Here is a 21735-nt window from a genome sequence, read left to right as displayed (position 1 = left end):
TTTGGAATAAGGCTGTAACGTAACAAACATTTTGAATGTGGAAAAGGTGAAGGGGTCTGAATACTTTCCGTGATGATTTAAAAAATACAATTACAAAGACTGCTTGGAGGTTTTAATTTTAGCTGACATAATGCTGTGCAATTTTCCTTATTTTTGACAACTTTTTTTCTGGCCTCCATTGATTTAGTCACCCTAATTGTGGCCATCCTCCAATAACTTTGGAACAAATTATGATATAGACATGAGGTTTGGACCATTGGTTTTCTTAGAGGAGTATCTACACCAGGGGTGTCAAACATCCGGCCCGTGGGCCGGATCAGGCCCGCAAACGGGTTTAATCCGGCCCGCGAGATGATTTTATAAAGTATAAAAATGAGCTGCAATTTTTCAATAAAAGAAACTGCTGTTCCAATTGTGTCCACTGGATGGCGCAATAGCAATTGTGTTAAGCAAGCAAACTGTTAATACCGGGGCAGAGCAAATAGGTCAAGCAAGTGCAGCCAGTCCGGATGAGCTACTTTGTTTTGCCCGCGATATTTATTACGGCTTCTACTTTTAACATTATGTGCTTTGGCACCCTCATTGCCCCAATATGTCTCTGTCAAAAAAGAGAAAAGTGGTGGCAGAGTGCAGCGTGTTCCAAGAAAAATTGTCATCCTTCTATTTATTCACGGAATTGAATGGGAAAGCTGTATGTTTGGTGTGTTCACAGCATGTTGCAGTGCTGAAAGAATATAACCTTCGTCGCCACTATGTGAGTCTTCATGCCGACAAATATGAAAACTTTCAAGGACAGCGGAGAAGAGAGAAGGTGAATGAACTGTTGGTGGGTCTGAAGAAACAGCAGTCTGTGTTTACTCACAGCCGAGACATCAGTGACGCTGCAGTGAAAGCTAGCTACCTCATTGCTAATGAAATCGCAGTGGCTTCAAAACCATTTAGTGAGGGTGAATTTGTAAAAACATGCATGATGAAGGCAGCAGAGATTGTGTGCCCTGAAAAGCACCAGGCTTTTGCAAATATCAGCCTGACAAGAAACACAGTTGCAGACAGGATTTCCGATCTTTCAGTGGATTTGGACAGCCAGTTGAAGCAAAAAGTAAAGTCATTTATTGCGTTTTCGGTTGCAATTGATGAAAGCACGGACATTACAGATGTTGCACAACTGGCCATTTTCATCCGCGGAGTTGATGACACATTGACCGTCACCGAGGAGTTCGTGGAGTTGGTGCCGATGACAGATACAACGACAGCAGCTGATATTTTCACTGCACTCGTCGGCGCGCTGGACAGGGTCGGAGTGGACTGGTCCCGCGCTGTCAGCCTGGCTACAGATGGTGCGCCCTCAATTATCGGGAAAAAAGCAGGCGTTGTGACAAAGTTCAGAGAGAAAGTGCAATCTGCAAATGGAGGACGTGATTTTTGGACTTTTCACTGTGTTTTGCACCAGGAGGCTTTGTGTTGCAAGTCATTAAAGATGGATAACGTCATGAATAAAACAAAGCTGCGCTCAAGGCTCACGCACAAGCACTTGAATCACATCCTGAAGTTGGCTGCCACTCAGGATGTGACGCCTGATATTGATGCGCTGGTGAAAGCTAAAAGATGCCAGGTATCAGGAGTCAAATAAACTATGCAACCCCACTTAAAGTGCTGCATGAGACACCCTGATATAGTTCTGTGATCTGTGATATACTTCTGTGAATCACTGAGGCATTGTGTGTTTGTGTGTTGTTTGTCCTCAGAATTTCAAATAACTTGAGGTGTTTTATGATTAATAGTGATGTTGTGCTTTTGGACACACTGTCCTCAGGCTCCAGCTTTATGTTTATATGTTTTTATGTTGATGTGCTATTGTTTTTAATTGATTTTATTTTATTTGTATATTTAACCTATTCTTGACTCTGTGGTTCTTGCACTTGTTTGGGGAACAGGATTTAATTATTTGTATCTACATTTCTGCCTGAGAAATGACACCCTGATATAGTTCTGTGATCTGTGAAACAGTTATGTGAATCACTGAGGCATTGTGTGTTTGTGTGTTCTTTTTCTTTAGAATTTTCAAATAAACTTCAGGTGTTTTATGATTAATAGTGATGTTGTGCTTGTACTATTTTGGACACACTGTCCTCAGGCTCCAGCTTTATGTTTTATGTTGATAGTATTAAAACAAAGAAAACAATCTGAAGTTGTTGTTTGTAAGTTATATATACCATGATTTTACTGGTCCGGCCCACTTGGGAATTTCCTCCATGTGGCCCCTGAGCTAAAATGAGTTTGACACCCCTGATCTACACAATTAACATACCCATTGGTCTAAATATACATTTTTGATTGGACACCCTACTATATGAAAAGGACAAGGCTTTCACTCCTTTAGATGCTTTTGATGTTGATGAGTGATGACATTTTATACTTTATTGCAGGATAAGGAAAGGGATGAAGACCTATCAGACTCTAGGGAGAAACTCACCTTTTATGACAAACGCTTTGAAGTCATGCAGTTGAGGATTTTGATGGGGTTTATTTTTGTACTATCTTTGGTACATTTACATGTACATTTAAGTCATTTAGCAGACGCTCTGGGTTTGGCGAATCTGGGTTTGGCGGATGCCAGGAGAACGCTACCTGCCCGAATGCATAGTGCCAACTGTAAAGTTTGGTGGAGGAGAAATAATGGTCTGGGGCTGTTTTTCATGGTTTGGGTTAAGGCCCCTTAGTTCCAGTGAAGGGAAATCTTAACGCTACAGCAAACAATGACATTCTAGACGATTCTGTGCTTCCAACTTTGTGGCAACAGTTTGCGGAACTTCAGTCCTCAAAATGTACTTAGTATTTCTTTTTCATATGGCAACCTTGGTGTTCAGGTCAAGTCTTAGGTACTTGTTCTCTCTCTGCTTGTGTCAGGACGACCTGTCTACAAATAGTGATCTCTCAGCCAGCAATGACAGTTTATCAGAAAAGACCTGCCCACCAACCTACACCAGTCCTTACATACACTATATATACAAAAGTATGTGTACACCCCTTCAAATTAGTCGATTCAACTATTTCAGCCACAGCTGTTGCTGACAGGTGTATAAAACTGAGCACACAGCCATGCAATCTCCATAGACAAACATTTGCAGTAGAATGGCCTTACTGAAGAGCTCAGTGACTTTCAACGTGACACCGTCGTAGGATGACACCTTTCCAACAAGTCAGTTCGTCAAATTTCTGCCATGCTAGAGCTGCCCCGTCAACTGTAAGTGCTGGTATTGTGATGTGGAAACATCTAGGAGCGACAACGGCTCAGCGGTAGGCCACAAGCTCACAGAATGGGACCGCCAAGTGCTGAAGCGTGTAGCACTGTCCTAAGTTGCAATTTGTTTTTGATTTAACCTTTATTTAACTAGGCAGGTCAGTTAAGAACAAATTCTTATTTACAATGACGGCCTACCCCTGACAACGCTGGGCCAATTGCGCGCCACCCTATGGGACTCCCAATCACGGCCGGGTTGTGATACAGCCTGGAATCGAACCAGGATCTGTAGTGACGCCTCTAGCGCTGAGATGCTGTGCCTTAGACCACTGCGCCACTCGGCAGCCACTCGGAAGCAACACTCACTACCGAGTTCCAAACTGTCTCTGGAAGCAACGTCAGCACAAGAACTGTTCGTCAGGAGCTTCATGAAATGGGTTTCCATGGACGAGCAGCCGCACACAAGCCTAAGATCACCATGCGCAATGCCAAGCGTCGGCTGGAGTGGTGTAAAGCTCACCGCCATTGGACCCTGGAGCAGTGGAAACACGTTCTCTGGAGTGATGAATCACGCTTCACCATATGGCAGTTCAACAGACAAATCTGGGTTTGGCAGATGCCAGGAGAACGCTACCTGCCCGAATGCATTGTGCCAACTGTAAAGTTTGGTGGAGGAGGAATAATGGTCTGGGGCTGTTTTTCATGATTCGGATTAGGCCCCTTAGTTCCAGTGAAGGGAAATCTTAACACTACAGCATACAATGACATTCTAGACGATTCTGTGCTTCCAACTATGTGGCAACAGTTTGCGGAAGGCCCTTTCCTGTTTCAGCATGACAATGCCCCCATGCACAAAGCGAGGTCCATACAGAAATGGTTTGTCGAGATCGGTGTGGAAGAACTTGACTGGACTGCACAAAGCCCTGACCTCAACCCCATTGAACACCTTTGTGATGAATTGGAATGCCGACTGCGAGCCAGGCCTAATAGCCCAACATCAGTGCCCGACCTCACTAATGCTCTTGTGGCTGAATGGAAGCAAGTCACCACACAGAAGAGTGGAGGCTGTTATAGCAGCAAATGGGGGACCAATTCCATATTAATGCCCATGATTTTGGTATGAGATGTTTGACGAGCAGGTGTCCACATACTTTTGGTCATGTAATGTACCTTTATATAATTTAAATATATATAATAATAAATAATATTGATGTATCTTATTTGCTTAGAAACCCATGCAGATTTGAGGGAAGGATATACGTGTTTATATGGCTATTCAATCTTGTTCTGTTTTAGGGTGGCATAATGGGGAAGATGTTCAGGAATCCATTTAACTCCTCAACTCAGGTAATCAATCACTATATACAAATGACTAGACTGTATGACCCAGTAGGCTATCACTCTTCTGGATGCTTCGAGTAATGGTATTGATGATGATGATGAGATTGATAACATTCCTTCTTCAATCGCAGGATAAGGAGAGGACTGAAGACACATCAGGATCAAGGGACAAACTCACGTCGTCTGAAAAACATTCCAAAGCCAAAGATGTAAGCATTTTAGTGGAATGTCTTTCAGTACTCTTAAATTCTTCAATATGGAATCTCAATGCTGAATATATACTATTACTTACCTTTGATAGAGTATATTTCTCATGGCAATATAAACATTCAAAGGTAAAAAACAATGAGTTTGTTACATAATTTATACGACACACACACATACACATTCCCACCAGTCTTTGCTTCTCTCTATCTCCCACAAAGAGGCAGGACCAGAACAGTGAGTGATTGTGCATGTCATTGTCAGGTCAAAAGCAATCTGATCCAGAGAGAGAGGAAGGAGAGAACTGAAACACCGGCAGTTCCTCCTACACCCACTGAAGAGGTAGGCAGATGGATCAAACTGTATGTATGTCTAATTTTATAATATCTCTGCTAAGGTTGTCTGTCACCTCTCCTCCATAGGAGCTGAAGGGTACAGCCTTACATGACCGACTGAAGAAGAGAGAGACGGGCGACAATCAGGTACAGTTTACACCAATCATCTTAATTTGTTGATGTATGTGTAATAACCCCCTATATGTAGCGTACCGGTATCTCTGTAAATTAATGCACAGCTTAGAGTGACTATATTTGTCCTTCTAGCTAATTCAGGCTAACAGGAATATGATCCTGAGAGAGAGGACAGGGCAAACTGCTGAAACTCCAGTGGTTCCTCCCAGACCAACAGAAGAGGTAGGCTAGGAGTATTCTGACTGATCAGGATTGAAATTCATATCTAAATTATCTGTAGCTATCAGTTGTCCTGTGTAATGGTGGCTCATAGGCTGCGTTTAGACAGGCAGCCCAATTCTGATCTTTTTTTCACTAATTGCCTCTGGTCTTTTGACCATTCAGATCTGAAAAAGGTCTGATGTGAAAAGATCTGATGTGATTGGTCAAAAGACCAATTAGTGGAAAAAATATCAGAATTGGGTTGCCTGTCTAAATGCAGCAGTATAGGAGGATTTGGTCTTCTTATTCCAGGAAATGAACAGACCAGCCAGACGTGGTCAGCAAAAAATTCAAAAAGACAATCAGGTACACACACAACTATCCTTGTCGGAACCTACAATGTATTTCCATTCAAAATCCTATTTTCCTTAACCCCTAACCCTAACTCGTAACTCTAATTCTAACTGTGATGAGGCAGCCTTTGACTGGCCTCATCACCACTTTTAAATGTATTTCATGAAGTTAATATTATCTAAAATGCTTAAGTATATACATGTGTGGTTTGGATAAAGTGCACTAGTCCATTGCCATGCATACCGTAGTTATCCACCAGTTTAGGTGTGCCTGACCTTAATTATTTGCTAACGAGTTGATTGCGCTGGTTTAAGACAGGTGTGGTGGGTTAGATAATTAGTGCGTAGTTCACCCATGCTTTCAGTCTCCCTGATTAGTAGTTCTAATCATGTTCTATTTAATGTAGCTCTGTCTTTGAAACTAAAGTGTAGTTGACTAAATATGGTAATTTAAACTAATGAATGCAATTAACTTAAATCATGTTTTCCATAGTATTGCCCGGTCTAATTAACAAAGTAACATTCAGCTAATTAAATGTACAGTACATTCGCATTGGTTAATCGTTATGGGCAAAGTTTATGTGCAAATGCTGTTCTTTTCTCTCAACTTGGTTAGAACACCATTTTACAATATGCTCCTTAGCAGTTTGTTTGTTACATCCTGTACAGTCAGTTGAGTTTAGCTGTCCTGGTAGACTCTCTTTAGTCCCAGTAAGGGGGAGAGTAAGGCTCTGTTTAGAGCTAGAAAAGGGGTAATCCCTAGTTATGCTGTTTAACATTTAGGCCTCGTTTTAGCTGCAGTAGAAACCCTATTGAGGGGCTGAGCTTTAGACTCGCCATCATCCTTGTCAGTTTTCGTATCCTGAATGTTGCTGCTATGGACAACTGTTTGTCAAGCCAAGCCATGTTTCCTAAAATCGTTCATCTGCAATAAATCAAGTACTATTTTTCTACAACCATGGCTCCTCCTCATTCCCACCTATCACCTCCCTTGGCTACTCTGGGTCCACTATTCTACACTAACCCTAACCCTAATTGTAACCCTAAACCTAAGCCCTAAGCCTAAAATAGCCTTTGTCCTCGTGGAAACCTGGGAAATGTCCCCAAAAGGGAGAATTTTTTGTTTTACTAACTTTGTTGGTATTTCCAGTACCTACGATGATAGTAATACAAGCCCACACACATCACACACTCTGTCATATTTTCTGTAATATGATTTCGCCTGACAATCTATCGGAATGACATTTGTTTGTTGGTTATTTCAGGACCAATCTGATGAATGCCTTAAAGAGGGTGAATCGCTCCTCACTGGGGAGAAGGAGGAGGGAGAAGACAAGGACAGAGAGGTAGTGGTTAACCCTACGGATAGCACAGCTTCCACTAGACCAGTGTTCCTTACTATGGCCATGCAAATATCAGGGTTTCGCTTTAATTTAGTTGGTTATTATTCCATTGTAAAATGCTGGTACTTTCCAGATTTTCTCACAAGGTTTCTCACTTCCCCTTGCATTAATGTGTACTTTTTATTCTATTGTTCTTAGGCAAATATTAAAAAACCTAAGAGACACAATCCGTTCATGCCACACGGTGCTGGAGGCAAGGTAACATACAAACCTCTATTTTCATATGTACAGTCGTATGAAAAAGTTTGGGCACCCGTGACAATTTCCATTTATAAATAATTGGGTGTTTGGATCAGCAATTTCATTTTGATCTATCAAATAACTGATGGACACAGTAACATTTCAGTAGTGAAATTAGGTTTATTGGATTAACAGAAAATGTGCAATGTGCATCAAAAACGAAATTAGACAGGTGCATAAATTTGGGCACCCCAACAGAAATATCACATCAATATTTAGTAGAGCCTCCTTTTGCTAAAATAACAGCCTCTAGACGCTTCCTATAGCCTCTAATGAGTGTCTGGATTCTGGATGAAGGTATTTTGGACCATTCCTCCTCACAAAACATCTCCAGTTCAGTTAGGTTTGATGGTTGCCGAGCATGGACAGCCCGCTTCAAATCATCCCACAGATTCTCAATGATATTCAGGTCTGGGGACTGGGATGGCCATTCCAGAACATTGTACTTGTTCCTCTGCATAAATGCCCGGGTAGATTTTGAGCAGTGTTTTGGGTCATTGTCTTGTTGAAATATCCAGCCCCGGCGTAACTTCAACTTTGTGACTGATTCTTCAACATTATTCCCAAGAATCTGCTGATATTGAGTGGAATCCATGCGACCCTCAACTTTAACAAGATTCCCAGTACCGGCACTGGCCACACAGCATGATGGAACCCCCCACCAAATTTTACTGTGGGTAGCAAGTGTTATTCTTGGAACGCTGTTTTCTTTTGCCGCCATGCATAATGCCCCTTGTTATGACCAAATAACTCAATCTTTGTTTCATCAGTCCACAGCACCTTATTCCAAAATGAAGCTGGCTTGTCCAAATGTGCGTTTGCATACCTCAAGCGACTCTGTTTGTGGCATGTGTGCAGAAAAGGCTTCTTCCGCATCACTCTCCCGTACAGCTTCTCCTTGTGCAAAGTGTTGAACGTTGCACAGTGACACCATCTGCAGCAAGATGATGTTGTAGGTCTTTGGAGGTGGTCTGTGGGCTGTTTTTGACCGTTCTCACCATCCTTCGCCTTTGCCTCTCCGATATTGTACTTGGCCTGCCACTTCTGGCCTTAACAAGAACTGTGCCTGTGGTCTTCCATTTCCTCACTATGTTCCTCACAGTGGACACTGACAGCTTACATCTCTGCGATAGCTTTTTGTAGCCTTCCCCTAAACCATAATGTTGAACAATCTTTGTTTTCAGGTCATTTGAGAGTTGTTTTGAGGCCCCCATGTTGCCACTCTTCAGAGGAGAGTCAAAGAGAACAACAACTTGCAATTGGCCAACTTAAATACCTTTTCTCATGATTGGATGCACTTGTCTATGAAGTTCAAGGCTTAATGAGCTCACCAAACCAATTGTGTGTTCCAATTAATCAGTGCTAAGTAGTTACAGGTATTCAAATCAACAGAATGACAAGGGTGCCCACATTTTTGCATAGTCTATTTTTCACATCTGATTTAATTTCATACAACTTAATATTGCTACACTAAAAATCTTTGTCTGGACAATACCCCAGTACTCAGCTTTTATTATAAAATGAATGGCATGCCACTGTGATCATTTTCTGTGACGACAGAGTAAATTATTATGCAGCCTCAGAGGGGTGCCCAAACTTTTTCATACGACTGTATCTGTTGATCTCCCATCATATTGTGTACATTACATTTAACTTCCTCCAGGTGTTAACCATAGTTTGTGTCTGGGTTTACAAGATGTATGTTATGGTTGCGTTGTGGGATAACTGTATAATACTGTAGAGTAAAAGTTTTATATTTGATTTAAAGCTGAGATCCGCGATAGGCGAAACAGCGCCACTTGCCCCCCTAAGCGTATTTGTTATAGTTTTTGTTTTGAGGAAATGAGCATCCAGCATCATGGTTCTATCGCGCGTGCAATGATGTCCAAGTTTGTTGTTTGAAGTAACGTCTTTGTTGTTGTAATATAGCAAACGTACGTGGCAGTTTCACCGCTATGGATTCCACCTTTTTAACTGAGTGTCTGTTTCAGGGTAAAGCCATGCAGAAGAAGGGTGAAACCCAGCAGGGAGCTACAGGCAGTGACTCAAAAGAGGTAGCTCTGCACCATGATTGTCCTACTAACACTGTTCTTCCACATACCGGTACCATTGTAATGGATACCTAGGTTTTGTTTTTGTATCTGAAGGCTTGACTGCCACGGCTGACAGACTGAAAAGTGGTCCAGGATTGCAAAATGGCCGTTACATTGGCCGGTCTATTAGGTCCTTTTTCTAGCTCTTTGACTCCTAACTAAGAACATTATGTTCAAGTGGTGTTTTTTTCTCTCCTGTTCTTTTTATTTATTTCTCTACCTACCAAACCGCCACCCACACCACCACTTCCAGATTGTTGTGCTCGTTCCTTTGTACTGCGGATTAGATTAGATTGCTATGTGCCCAAACTTGTTCCCCTGCTTCCTTGTTCTTTGAACCCAGGAATATTTTAATGTCCCACTTCTGCAAAACAGCAGAGCTAATATGTGCGATTTCCCTCTTTGTCAGTCTGCTCATGAAATCTGAAATTGTCCACACATTTTCTATTTTCATTTTTGGCCTGTGAATCTGGCATGACAAACATTGTTTTGCCAAGACATATTCTATGTTTCTTTACTGTGTAGAATGTATAGACAGACCTACATAACAGCATGTATTCATCACCCCCCTTCCTATCTCAGAATGATGGTGGAAATAAATCTTTATTCGACCAATTGGAGGAACTCCGTATTAATCCAGCAGAGCCAGAGGAGCAGGTTGGTTGCTGTAAACAATGTTAATAATGTCAATCTGTACTCTTAAGATGACTTTTCAAACTTGGTTTCCACTCACTAACTGCTAACTGCCATCGAGTTTTGCATTTGATTGAAATAGAGTTTTGATTGAAAAGTATGACTTTCTAAAGTGGTGATTCAAAGCTGACTTAGAGAAATGTCTCTCAGCAGGATATGTATGGCCTGATGGAGTGGTGGGGCACAGTGGAGCGTGAGTCCCACACACACACACACACACACACACACACACACACTTCATCCAAATGATGCCCTTTTTCTTTTGCTACAGAGTGGGAAGACATGCCTCAAGATGATGACTTGACTGAAAAAGAGGAGGCCAAGTAAATGATGCTATAGTTGGGTCTCATTTTGTGTACATGCACACACGTACAGAAGAGCCTTGTTATAAAGCCCCTGGGTAAACAGGTAATTCACACTGTAGTAAGCGTTGATGATGATGATTATATGAACTTGTTTTCCAGGGCATTTGCAGTGACAGCTGAGAAGGTGCAGAAAGGTATACGTGTGTTCAACAAGCTGTTCTCAGAGCGTGCAGAGAGCCTGTGGCAGCACGTCATTAACCTGAACAGCATTGCAGACGCCCTCGACTGCTTCAACAAGAAGACCAAGATCGCCCAAATCACTGGCGGCTCCACCAGCGCTGTAGGAGGCGTGTGTACCATTGTAGGCCTCGCCCTGGCCCCTGTCACCATGGGAGCCTCCCTGATCGTCACGGCGGTGGGACTGAGCGTGGCCACAGCGGGCGGCCTGACCTCAGCCGGAGCCGGACTCTCCAACACGGTCAACAACTCCATGGACCGTAAGAAGGTGGAGGCCATTGTGGTGGACTACCAGGAGAAGATGACCGACATCAACAAGTGCATGCTGTTCATCAAGCAGGGGATTGAGAGCTTGCGCAGGTTCGACCTGCTGAAGATGAAGAAGCACGCGTACAACCGTGACTTCCCGGGCCTCAACAACATCTATGAGGACGGTGCCATGGCTGGGAAGGCCATCCTCATCAACGCCAACGAGATCATGCGTGTGGTGCAGATAGCCAACGTGGCTGGCAGCACCGCGGCCAGAGCTGTCCAGATTGCCAGCATGGCCACCGGAGTGCTCACCGGCCTCTTTGTGGGCATGGACATCTACTTTGTGGCGAAGGACTCCAAGGAGCTGAAGAAGGGAGCCAAGTCTGAGTTTGCTGCCAAGATCAGGGAGGTGGCGACCCAGCTGCATGATGGACTGGTGGAGCTTAATTGCATACGGGTTGAGCTGCAGTCCACAAATCCAGACAACACCAATGACACCAGCATTAAGACCAACAATGACACCAACACCCCAGACAGTACCAATAATAGAAAAAAGCTGGACAGTGATGATGATGCAGACAATTATAAAACTTCTGACAGCAAAAGCATTGTTGATAACAGCAATACTTCAGATAACAGCCATAAGACCAGCAAAGCCTAACTGTATTTCATTCCAACTCATCTCTACAACTACACAAACTATCCTGTCAGAATTAAAAATACTAGAATCCGGAACTCTGAGGATCTGATTCATATGTCTCTCTTTGATGGCACAAGCACCAATGCATGAAACTTTTGTTTTACATAGACTGTGCATAGGCAGGTTAAAAGATGACATCACCAGTCATCACTGGCTAGGGAGAAGAATTGTTATTAAAACTTTTCTCTCTGTAATATCGGGGGAAATTATATGTTGTACGACAAGCCCATGTCCACATTTTGTAATTGTAGTTGTGTGCATTGAGCCTGTCTTGACAACACTATCTACAGTACTTTATGAACAGTAAGGGTTGTGAGCTAAAGCTGTTTGTTCATGGAGGCGGGAAACTGTTCAGAGATGCGAATTATGAAATGAGGTTACAAAATGTTACAAATACATTATCATGCACATTATTGAAGGGATCATGCTAACAATCTTTTCCTAAGAGCCACATTTATTTTGATGGTTTAGATTTTTGATAGCCTACACTACTGGTCAAAAGTTTTAGAACACCTACTCATTCAAGGGTTTTTCTTAATTTTTACTATTTTCTACATTGTAGAATAATAGTGGGCATCAAAACTATGAAATAACACATGGAATCATGTAGTAACCAAAAAAGTGTTAAACAAATCAAAATATATTTTTCAAATAGCCACTCTTTGCCTTGATGACAGCTTTGCACACTCTTGGCATTCTTTCGACCAGCTTCATGAGGTAGTCACCTAGAATGCATTTCAATTAACAGGTGTGCCTTGTTAAAAGTTAATTTGTGGAATTTCTTTCCTTCTTAATGCATTTGAGCCAATCCGTTGTGTTGTGGCAAGGTAGGGGTGGTATACAGACGATAGCCCTATTTTGTAAAAGACCAAGTCCATATTATGGCAAGAACAGCTCAAATAAGCAAAGAGAAACAACTGTCCATCATTACTTTAAGACATGAAGGTCAGTCAATATGGAAAATTTCAAGAACTTTTAAAGTTTCTTCAAGTGCAGTCGCAAAAACCATCAAGCGCTATGATGAAACTGGTTCTCATGAGGATTGCCACAGGAATGGAAGACCCAGAGTTTCCTCTGCTGCAGAGGATAAGTTCATTAGAGTTACCAGCCTCAGAAATTGCAGCCCAAATAAATGCTTCACAGAGTTCAAGTCACAGACACATCTCAACATCAACTGTTCAGAGGGGACTGTGTGAATCAGACCTTCATGGTCGAATTTCTGCAAAGAAACCACTACTAAAGGACACCAATAAGAAGAAGAGACTTGCTTGGGTCAAGAAACACGAGCAATGGACATTAGACTGGTGGAAATGTGTTCCAACCGCCGTGTCATTGTGAGACGCGGGGTGGGTGAACGGATGATCTCTGCATGTGTATTTCCCACCGTAAAGCATAGAGGAGGAGGTGTTATGGTGTGGGGGTGCTTTGCTGGTGACACTATCTGTGATTTATTTAGAATTCAAGGCACACTTACCCAGCATGGCTACCACAGTATTCTGCAGCGATACGCCATCCCATCTGGTTTGGGCTTAGTGGGACTATCATTTGTTTTTCAACAGGACAATGACCCAACACACCTCCAGGCTGTGTAAGGGCTATTTTACCAAGAAGGAGAGTGATGGAATGCTGCATCAGATGACCTGGCCTCCACAATCCCCCGACCTCAACCCAATTGAGATGGTTTGGAATGAGTCGGACGGCAGAGTGAAGGAAAAGCAGCCAACAAGTGCTCAGCATATGTGGGAACTCCTTCAAGACTGTTGGAAAAGCATTCCAGGTGAAGCTGGTTGAGAGAATGCCAAGAGTGTGCAAAGCTGTCATCAAGGCAAAGGGTGGCTGTTTGAAGAATCTCAAATATAAAATATATTTTCATTTGTTTAACACTTTTTTGGTTACTACATGATTCCATATGTGTTATTTCATAGTTTTGATATCTTCACTATTATTCTACAATGTAAAAAAAAATAAAGAAAAACCCTTGAATAAGTAGGTGTTCTAAAACCTTTGACCGGTAGTGTATGTATTTACAGTATGAAGGGTAGGGGTTTAGTCACTATTTGATTCCTAAGAGTATTGCTTGTTGCATTGCTTTGTTATATTTTTAGGTTGGTAGGGGAATGTTAGTTCATATTGAAACGTTCAAGCTTTTATGAAGTCTAATTTGTATTTTAGATTAGGAATGTATGTTCTATTACTGAGGAGTGCCTTCCTCATTTATATGATGCCTTTCAAGCACTTTAGGATTGTTCTATTTCCCTGCATGGTCAGTCCTTGCATCTTTAGCTCCATCTATGAATTTGAGATTAGTTACATTTCTCTAGGCCTATCCCTCAGCCCTAACCAAAACAGAGGCAGGGTGACCGGTTTGTTATTGTTTCAAATAAGGATTCTAGTTTTAATTCTAGTCTTTTTTTGTTGTTCTTTTTTTAATGAGCAGGAGTACTTTTCCATTGGTCAACTTTAGTAAAAGTTTTTTGTGCCAATTGAGTATTTATCTAAAGATATATGAAATGTAATAAGTTGCCAATAAACTTTTAAAAGTATATTAACATACGGTTCTTTGAATTAAATGAACAGGGTTGCAGATATTTCCTTCTTTCTGCCACTGCTGCTGTGTCAATAAGCCTTTGATATTGTATTTGTTCAACAAATCGCTGAGCTCATTTGTCAAATTGCCCTCTATAGCAATGTTTGCTGTGGCAAGGCAGTATATATCTGTATGTGCTGCACTTGAAAGGCAAAGATTGTAAAAAGAGAAGCCATTGATTTAGTGGCTGCAGGGAAGGGGCAAAGGCAAGGGGGTTGTTTTTATTGACTAACACTATTTTCTGCTTCTGAAAATCTAAAATAAGGTCACACGATCCACAGACCTAGTTTTAACAGAACATAGGATCAGAAGTACAGTACAATTTCACCTGGTCACCTGTGGGCCAGTGAAACAGATGAGCTAGGTTTCCTATGTGACTCTGACTCATAACTGGAGTTTCACTGTCTGCCATCTACACAATGGATTATGTCTGAAAACTACATTAACAATAAGAAAGGTCTTATCAGGAATAAATAACTAGATGAGATTTTAATAGACAAGATTTAAAGCACAAGTGTAAATTAACAGTAGTTGAAACATCCTGCTCACTTTTCCTGGCTAGATTCAAGGGCTGGGAATAGTTTGTCTTGGTACCAAAATGAGAGACCATCTGGGAAAATGGAAATCAAATGGTAGAATTGTTGGCAAACCAGTGAGCACATACAGTGCCTTCGGAAAGTATTCAGACCCCTTGACTTTTTCCACATTTTGTTACATTACAGCCTTATTCTAAAATTGATTAAATACATTTTTAAAAAACTCTGCAATCTACACACAACACCCCATAATGACAAAATGAAAACAGGTTTTTAGAAATTGTTGCATAAGTATTCAGACCCTTTGCTAAGAGACTCAAAATTGAGCTCAGGTGCATCCTGTTTCCATTGATCATCTTTGAGATATTTCTACAACTTGATTGGAGTCCACCTGTGGTAAAAATCTATTGATTGGACATGATTTGGAAAGAAACACACCTGTCTATATAAGGTCCCACAGTTGACAGTGCATGTCAGAGCAAAAACCAAGCCATGAGGACGAAGAAATTGTCCGTAGAGCTCTGAGACAGGATTGTGTCGAGGCACAGATGTGAGGAAGGGTACCAAAAAATGTCTGAAGCATTGAAGGTCTTAAATGGAAGAAGTTTGGAACCACCAAGACTCTTCCTAGAGCTTGCCGCCTGGCCAAACTGAGCAATCGGGGGAGGAGGGCCTTGGTCAGGGAGGTGACCATGAACCCGAGGGTTACTCTGACAGAGCTCCAGAGTTCCTCTGTGGAGATGGGAGAACCTTACAGAACGACAACCATCTCTGCATCACTCCACCAATCAGGCCTTTATGGTAGAGTGGCCAGACGGAAGCCACTCCTCAGTAAAAGGCACATGACAGCCCGCTTGGAGTTTGCCAAAAGGCACCTGAAGGACTTTCAGACCATGAGAAACAAGATGTTCTGGTCTGATGAAACCCAGATTGAAATCTTTGGCCTGAATGCCAAGCGTCTCGTCTGGAGGAAACCTGGCACCATCCCTATGGTGAAGCATGGTGGTGTTGTGGGGATGTTTTTCAGCTGCAGGGACTGGGAGACTAGTCAGGATCGAGGGGAAGATGAACAGAGAAAAGTACAGAGAGATTGTTGATGAAGACCTGCTCCAAAGCGCTCAGGACCTCAGACTGGGGCGAAGGTTCACCTTACAACAGGACAATGACCCTAAGTACACAGCCAAGACAACGCAGGAGTGGCTTCAGGAGAAGTCTCTGAATGTCCTTGAGTGGCCCAGCTATAGCCCGGACTTGAACCCGATCGAACATCTCTGGAGAGACCTGAAAATAGCTTTGCAGCGACGCTCCCCATCCAACCTGACAGAGCTTGAGAGGATCTGCAGAGAAGAATGGGAGAAACTCCCCAAATACAGGTGTGCCAAGCTTGTAGCGTCATACCCAAGAAGATTCAAGGCTGTAATCGTTGCCAAAGGTGCTTCAACAAAGTACTGAGTAAAGGGTCTGAATAATTGTGTAAATGTGATATTACTATTTTTTTATACATTTGCAAAAAATTCTAAAAACCAGTTTTTGCTTTTTCATTAAGGGGTATCTCTGATGGGAGAGCATAATATACAAGGAAATTCTCAAAGCTGCTAATGAGAACCTTGACGACCTTTTACCTAGCCGGTGGGGATTCCGGTGGGGTACGCCCACCCAGGTAGTGGCAGTGCTGGCAACACTGGCTGCAGTAACCCATGGGGAGGGGGTCACACTCGGACAATCAGAGAGGGGGTTTATCATTGTGGCCCAGGTGGCACAAAATAATCAAAGGTCTGACCGCATGGAGATGCTTGGGAAAATGGTTACAACAGGGGATCAGAGTGTTTGTGTCTCAGGTGAAGAGGGTGGATCTGATCTCCATCACCTAGGACTTGACATAGATTAAGTAGATTAATCAAATCTCACATTGTTATCAATTTCTGCTCAATCTGCATGCTTTCTCAATCAGCTTTAACTGTATGTCCACTCGTAGATCAAGTTATTTCTCGAGTTGGGCTCTGGGGATATAACAGCCGTTGAGTATCGGATTTTATGGTGGATTGTGGAGGAGGGGGGGTTGAGTGTGTTGGAGTATGTGAGTATGTGCGTGTGTGCTTGTCTGGCATCTGTTGTGGGGGGTGGGGATGTTGGGGGGGGGGGGTATGGGATGGACCGCGGGAATTATTTGCTAGGATAATAATTGCTTGTCAATGAATTAAATGTAATACAATGGCAATCCTGGTTATATGTTAGAATCCTATGCGTGAACTGCCGACATTATTACGCATATTAATTGATAATGATGGAAAATAGGATATGCATAATAAAAAATAAAAAAATAGTTATATAGATATATATATATATAGAGGTGAAAGCATTGGAAATGCTTTTGGCGGTTAACCTGCTTTTGTTTTGTGGGTGGCACTGTGTGCTGTTTTTGATGGATGGGTCCTGGCCTCTCGGGGCCTTAGGGATATGGAGGGACGTGGGTGGGATGCTGATCACTGGGATGACGGCTCAACTTGGGATGGGGAGGGGCTTTAGCGGGGGAATTAGTGGAGAACAATTGAAGGGTTACTCCGTAGCAATGCAAATATCACGGTACAGCTATATGGACACTCAATCATTACGCTATTTTTTATTGGTAAATTTACAAACATATATAATGATAAATAGACTTGAAACTTGTATCTCATTATGGTGTATGGTGAAATAAGTATAGCCAGTTATAATTGTAATGGCTTAGCTGATAATAACAAAAGAAGAACAATATTTACATGGCTCAAAGAGAAGGAGTATAATATCTATGGTATACAGGAAACTCATTCAACAATTCGAGATGAAGTAGCGTGGAAAAAAGAATGGGGGGGGGGAAATATACTTCTCCCATGGGCAAAGAAATTCAAAAGGGGTGATGATATTAATTAATAGTAATTTCGATCCGAATGTGCAAATTGTCCAAATAGATACGCAAGGTAGATGGAGTATTTTAAATATGGTATTGGACCATAAACAGATATGGCTCATTAACCTTTACGGACCAAATAATGATGATCCACAACTCTTTGACAATATATATAATAAATTATCAAGCCTGCAAGCAACTCAAGACAATATTATTATGGTGGGGGATTATAATACTGTTTTAAATAGCTCAATGGACCGAAAAGGAAATCACACCACAAACAATCACCCACATGCTCTTAAGGAAATTGTGAATGTCATGGATACATTAGAACTAGTAGATATATGGAGGCTTAAATATGCTGATCTAGTGAGATATACATGGCGGAGACTGAATCAAGCTAGTCGTCTTGACTTCTTTCTTATCTCATTCTCGTTGGCACCAAAAGTAAAAAAAAGTGTTGATAGGGGACAGAATGCGGTCGGACCATCATATAATAGGCATATACATTACTCTGACTGAATTTCCACGTGGGCGAAGATATTGGAAATTTAATCAAAGCCTATTAGATGATAATTTATTTATAATTAGAACAAAGGAATTTATAACTGACTTTTTCCAACATAACATAGGTACAGCGAATCCCCTTATTGTATGGGACACCTTTAAATGTGCCTTTAGAGGCCATGCAATTCAGTACTCATCTCGAAAACAAAAGCAATTTAGGTCAAAAGAGTTTATACTAAGAAAGGCAATAAAAAGGCAATAAAAACTGTAACATAGAGGCTCAGAATAAATTAGAGGAAAAACAAAAAGAAATGGAAAAACTTATTCAAGAAAGATCAAGTGTAATATATTATAAAAATAAAGCAAACTGGATGGAATATGGGGAAAAATGCACAAAATTCTTTTTTAATCTTCAACATAGGATTGCTACCAAAAAGAACTTAATGAAACTGGTTACAATTGACGGAGTCACCCATAATTCACCTAATGATATTTTGAAGGAAGAAACAAAGTATTTTAAGCATATGTTTTCTTTCAGTCGCCTCCATCTCCTCTAACTGAAGCTAATTGTAGAGATTTTTTTTCTATTGATAATGTCAAATTAACAGCCACACAGAAAGACTCATGTGAAGGTGAAATTACAGAGGAGGAACTTCTGGATGCAATTAAAGACTTTAAGTCCGGGGAAAACTCCAGGGTTGGATGGCATACCAATCGAGGTATACCAAACCTTTTTTGATATACTAAGAGGACCGTTATTAGCATGTTTTAACCACTCCTATGTAAATGGTAGATTATCTGACACTCAAGAAGAAGGTCTGATCTCATTATTACTGAAACAGGATACAAGTGGAAAATATAAAGATCCAGTCCATTTACAAAATTGGAGGCCCCTTACACTTCAGTGTTGTGATGCAAAAATCCTAGCAAAATGTATAGCGCATAGAATTAAAAAGGTATTGTCGGATATTATTCATTCTAATCAGACAGGTTTTTTACATGGAAGATACATTGGAGATAATATAAGGCAAGTATTGGAAACAATAGAACACTATGGAAAATATGGGAAACCAGGCCTTCTATTCATAGCAGACTTCGAAAAGGCATTTGATAAAGTTCGACGAATTTATATATAAATGCCTGGAGCATTTCAATTTTGGAGAATCTCTTATAAAATGGGTCAAAATCATGTATAGTAACCCTAGGTGTAAAATAGTAAATAATGGCTATTTCTCAGAAAGTTTTAAACTGTCAAGAGGAGTGAAACAAGGTTGTCCACTATCGGCATATCTATTTATTGTGGCCATCGAGATGTTAGCTATTAAAATCAGATCCAATAATAATATCAGAGGATTAGAAATACAGAGCTTAAAAACAAAGGTGTCATTGTACGCAGATGATTCATGTTTTCTTTTAGATCCACAACTAGAATCCCTCCACAGCCTCATAGAGGATCTAGATACATTTTCTAACCTCTCTGGATTAAAACCAAATTATGACAAATGTACTATATTAGGTATTGGATCACTAAAAAATACAATTTTTACATTACCATGTAGTTTACCAATAAAATGGTCTGATGGTGATGTGGATATACTCGGAATACATATCCCAAAGGAAATAAATGATCTCACTTCAATAAATTTTAATAGAAAGTTAGCAAAAATAGATAAGATCTTACTACCATGGAAAGGAAAATACCTGTCAATTTGTGGAAAAATCACCCTGATTAACTCTTTAGTATTATCCCAGTTTACCTATTTGCTTATGGTCTTGCCTACGCCTAGCAAACAGTTTTTTTTTATTATATGAGAAAAAAATATTCAATTTTATTTGGAACGGCAAGCCAGACAAAATTAAAAGAGCATATTTATATAATGAATATGAATTCGGAGGACAGAAATTATTAAATATTAAAGCATTAGACCTATCACTAAAATCTTCAGTCATCCAAAAGTTATACTTAAATCCGAACTGGTTCTCAAGCAAATTAGTAAGATTGTCTCACCCACTGTTCAAGAAAGGCCTTTTTCCCTTTATTCAGATTACAACCTCTCACTTTCAGTTATTTGAAAAGGAAATAATCTCCCAAATGTCACTATTTCTAAAACAAGCCATAGAAAGTTGGTTGCAATTTCAATTTAATCCTCCAGAAACGACAGAACAAATAATGCAACAAATATTGTGGTTAAATTCAAATATACTAATTGACAAAAAACCTTTATTTTTTGACAGAATGTTTAAAAAAGGTATAATCTTCGGTAAATGATATCATCGGTAGGACTGGTGGAGTTATGTCGCACATGCAGCTAACAAAAACATATGGAAATGTCTGCTCTACCCAAAATTACAACCAAATAATTGCAGCCTTACCGCAAAAGTGGAAGAGGAAAGTTGAAGGGGGAGAAAGTAAGGAACTTGTCTGTCGGCCTTGCATTAAAGAACATAATTGGTTAAGGAAAACAGTGATAAATAAAAAAGTATATCAGTTTCACTTAAGGACCAAAGGATTGACAGCCGTCCCATATAGATTGCAAAATAGTTGGGAAGAGATCTTTGACGTACCGATCCCATGGCATAGTGTTTATGAACTGACACGCAAAACGACACCGGATTCAAAAATTAGAATCTTTCAATTTAAATTATTATATAAAATTCTTGCTACCAATAGAATGTTATTTATATGGGGGATACAATCTTCCCAGCTCTGCAGATTTTGCTGTGAAGAGATAGAATCATTAGATCATTTGTTTTGGTTCTGTCCATTTGTAGCTTGTTTTTGGACACAGGTCCAGGTATGGCTAAAGGATTGCAATATTTACCTGGAACTAACCTTGCAGATAGCATTACTGGGTGATCTGAAAAGTCATAGTCAATCAATCAATAATATAATAATACTTTTAGCAAAAATGTTTATTTTTAATTCACAATCTGTAGAAGCAATGAGAATAGAAAGGTTCAGAACTTTTGTAAAACATCACAGTACGGTTGAAATATATATGGCAAATAGAAATCCTATATGGATGGTGTGAAGAGATAGATGGGAGGTATTGAATAGAGTTGAAGGATGGGACTAATAACAAATAACAACAAATAATAACAAAGATAGCTAATAATGTAAGCATACTGTGTCCATAATAAGTATATAGGTTGTATGTTGGGAGCTTTTGGGAAAGAGCACAGTTAGAAATATATGGCATTTAGAAGCAAACCGGATGGACATCATGAAAATGATCGGAGAGGTTGAGAGTAGAAGAAGTTCAGGAGCAAAAAAATAAATAAATATATATATATATATATATATATATAGAGAGAGAGATATAGAATTATTGTAAAATTAACTCTGTCCATAAGGTGTAGATAGTAAGTATAGACCGGAAGTAGAGGCCTGGGCGTTGTTGTTCACTAATTTACTCCAAGTAGGGAAAGGATGGTGGGGTTGAAAAGTAATAAAGGGGAATATATATATAAAAAATAAAATAAAA

At 40.5% G+C, this 21735-nt stretch overlaps 1 protein-coding gene across 2 annotated transcripts; it reads left to right on the top strand.

Moving 5' to 3' along the window:
* Window positions 1-4412: 4412 nt before the first annotated feature.
* On the top strand, window positions 4413-12233 carry LOC121581553. Of its 2 annotated transcripts, none has more exons than XM_041897051.1 (13): window positions 4413-4588; window positions 4714-4791; window positions 5051-5128; window positions 5209-5268; window positions 5389-5478; window positions 5770-5823; window positions 7076-7156; window positions 7352-7411; window positions 9445-9507; window positions 10129-10203; window positions 10393-10432; window positions 10511-10562; window positions 10704-12233. In XM_041897051.1, exons 1-13 carry the CDS (start codon window positions 4547-4549, stop codon window positions 11692-11694), a joined length of 1764 nt encoding a protein of 587 aa, XP_041752985.1. In that variant the 5' UTR covers window positions 4413-4546; the 3' UTR covers window positions 11695-12233. The 2 variants fall into 2 exon arrangements, with proteins under 2 accessions (XP_041752985.1, XP_041752984.1); XM_041897050.1 differs by having other exon boundaries at window positions 10390-10432.
* Window positions 12234-21735: the final 9502 nt, after the last annotated feature.

This window comes from Coregonus clupeaformis, chromosome 14, assembly GCF_020615455.1.
Source record: "Coregonus clupeaformis isolate EN_2021a chromosome 14, ASM2061545v1, whole genome shotgun sequence".
In the NCBI taxonomy this organism is placed as follows: Eukaryota; Metazoa; Chordata; class Actinopteri; order Salmoniformes; family Salmonidae; genus Coregonus; species Coregonus clupeaformis.
Note: the sequence above shows the minus strand (reverse complement) of the source record. Positions and strands in the feature narration are given on the sequence as shown.

Excerpts from the sequence above, each read along its gene's own strand:
- LOC121581553 (XM_041897050.1), top strand. The coding sequence starts at position 4,547 with ATGGGGAAGATGTTCAGGAATCCATTTAACTCCTCAACTCAG. Across the intron at positions 4,792-5,050 it reads AACATTCCAAAGCCAAAGAT|GTCAAAAGCAATCTGATCCA; the intron begins GTAAGCATTTTA and ends TGTCATTGTCAG. Across the intron at positions 5,269-5,388 it reads GAGAGACGGGCGACAATCAG|CTAATTCAGGCTAACAGGAA; the intron begins GTACAGTTTACA and ends TTGTCCTTCTAG.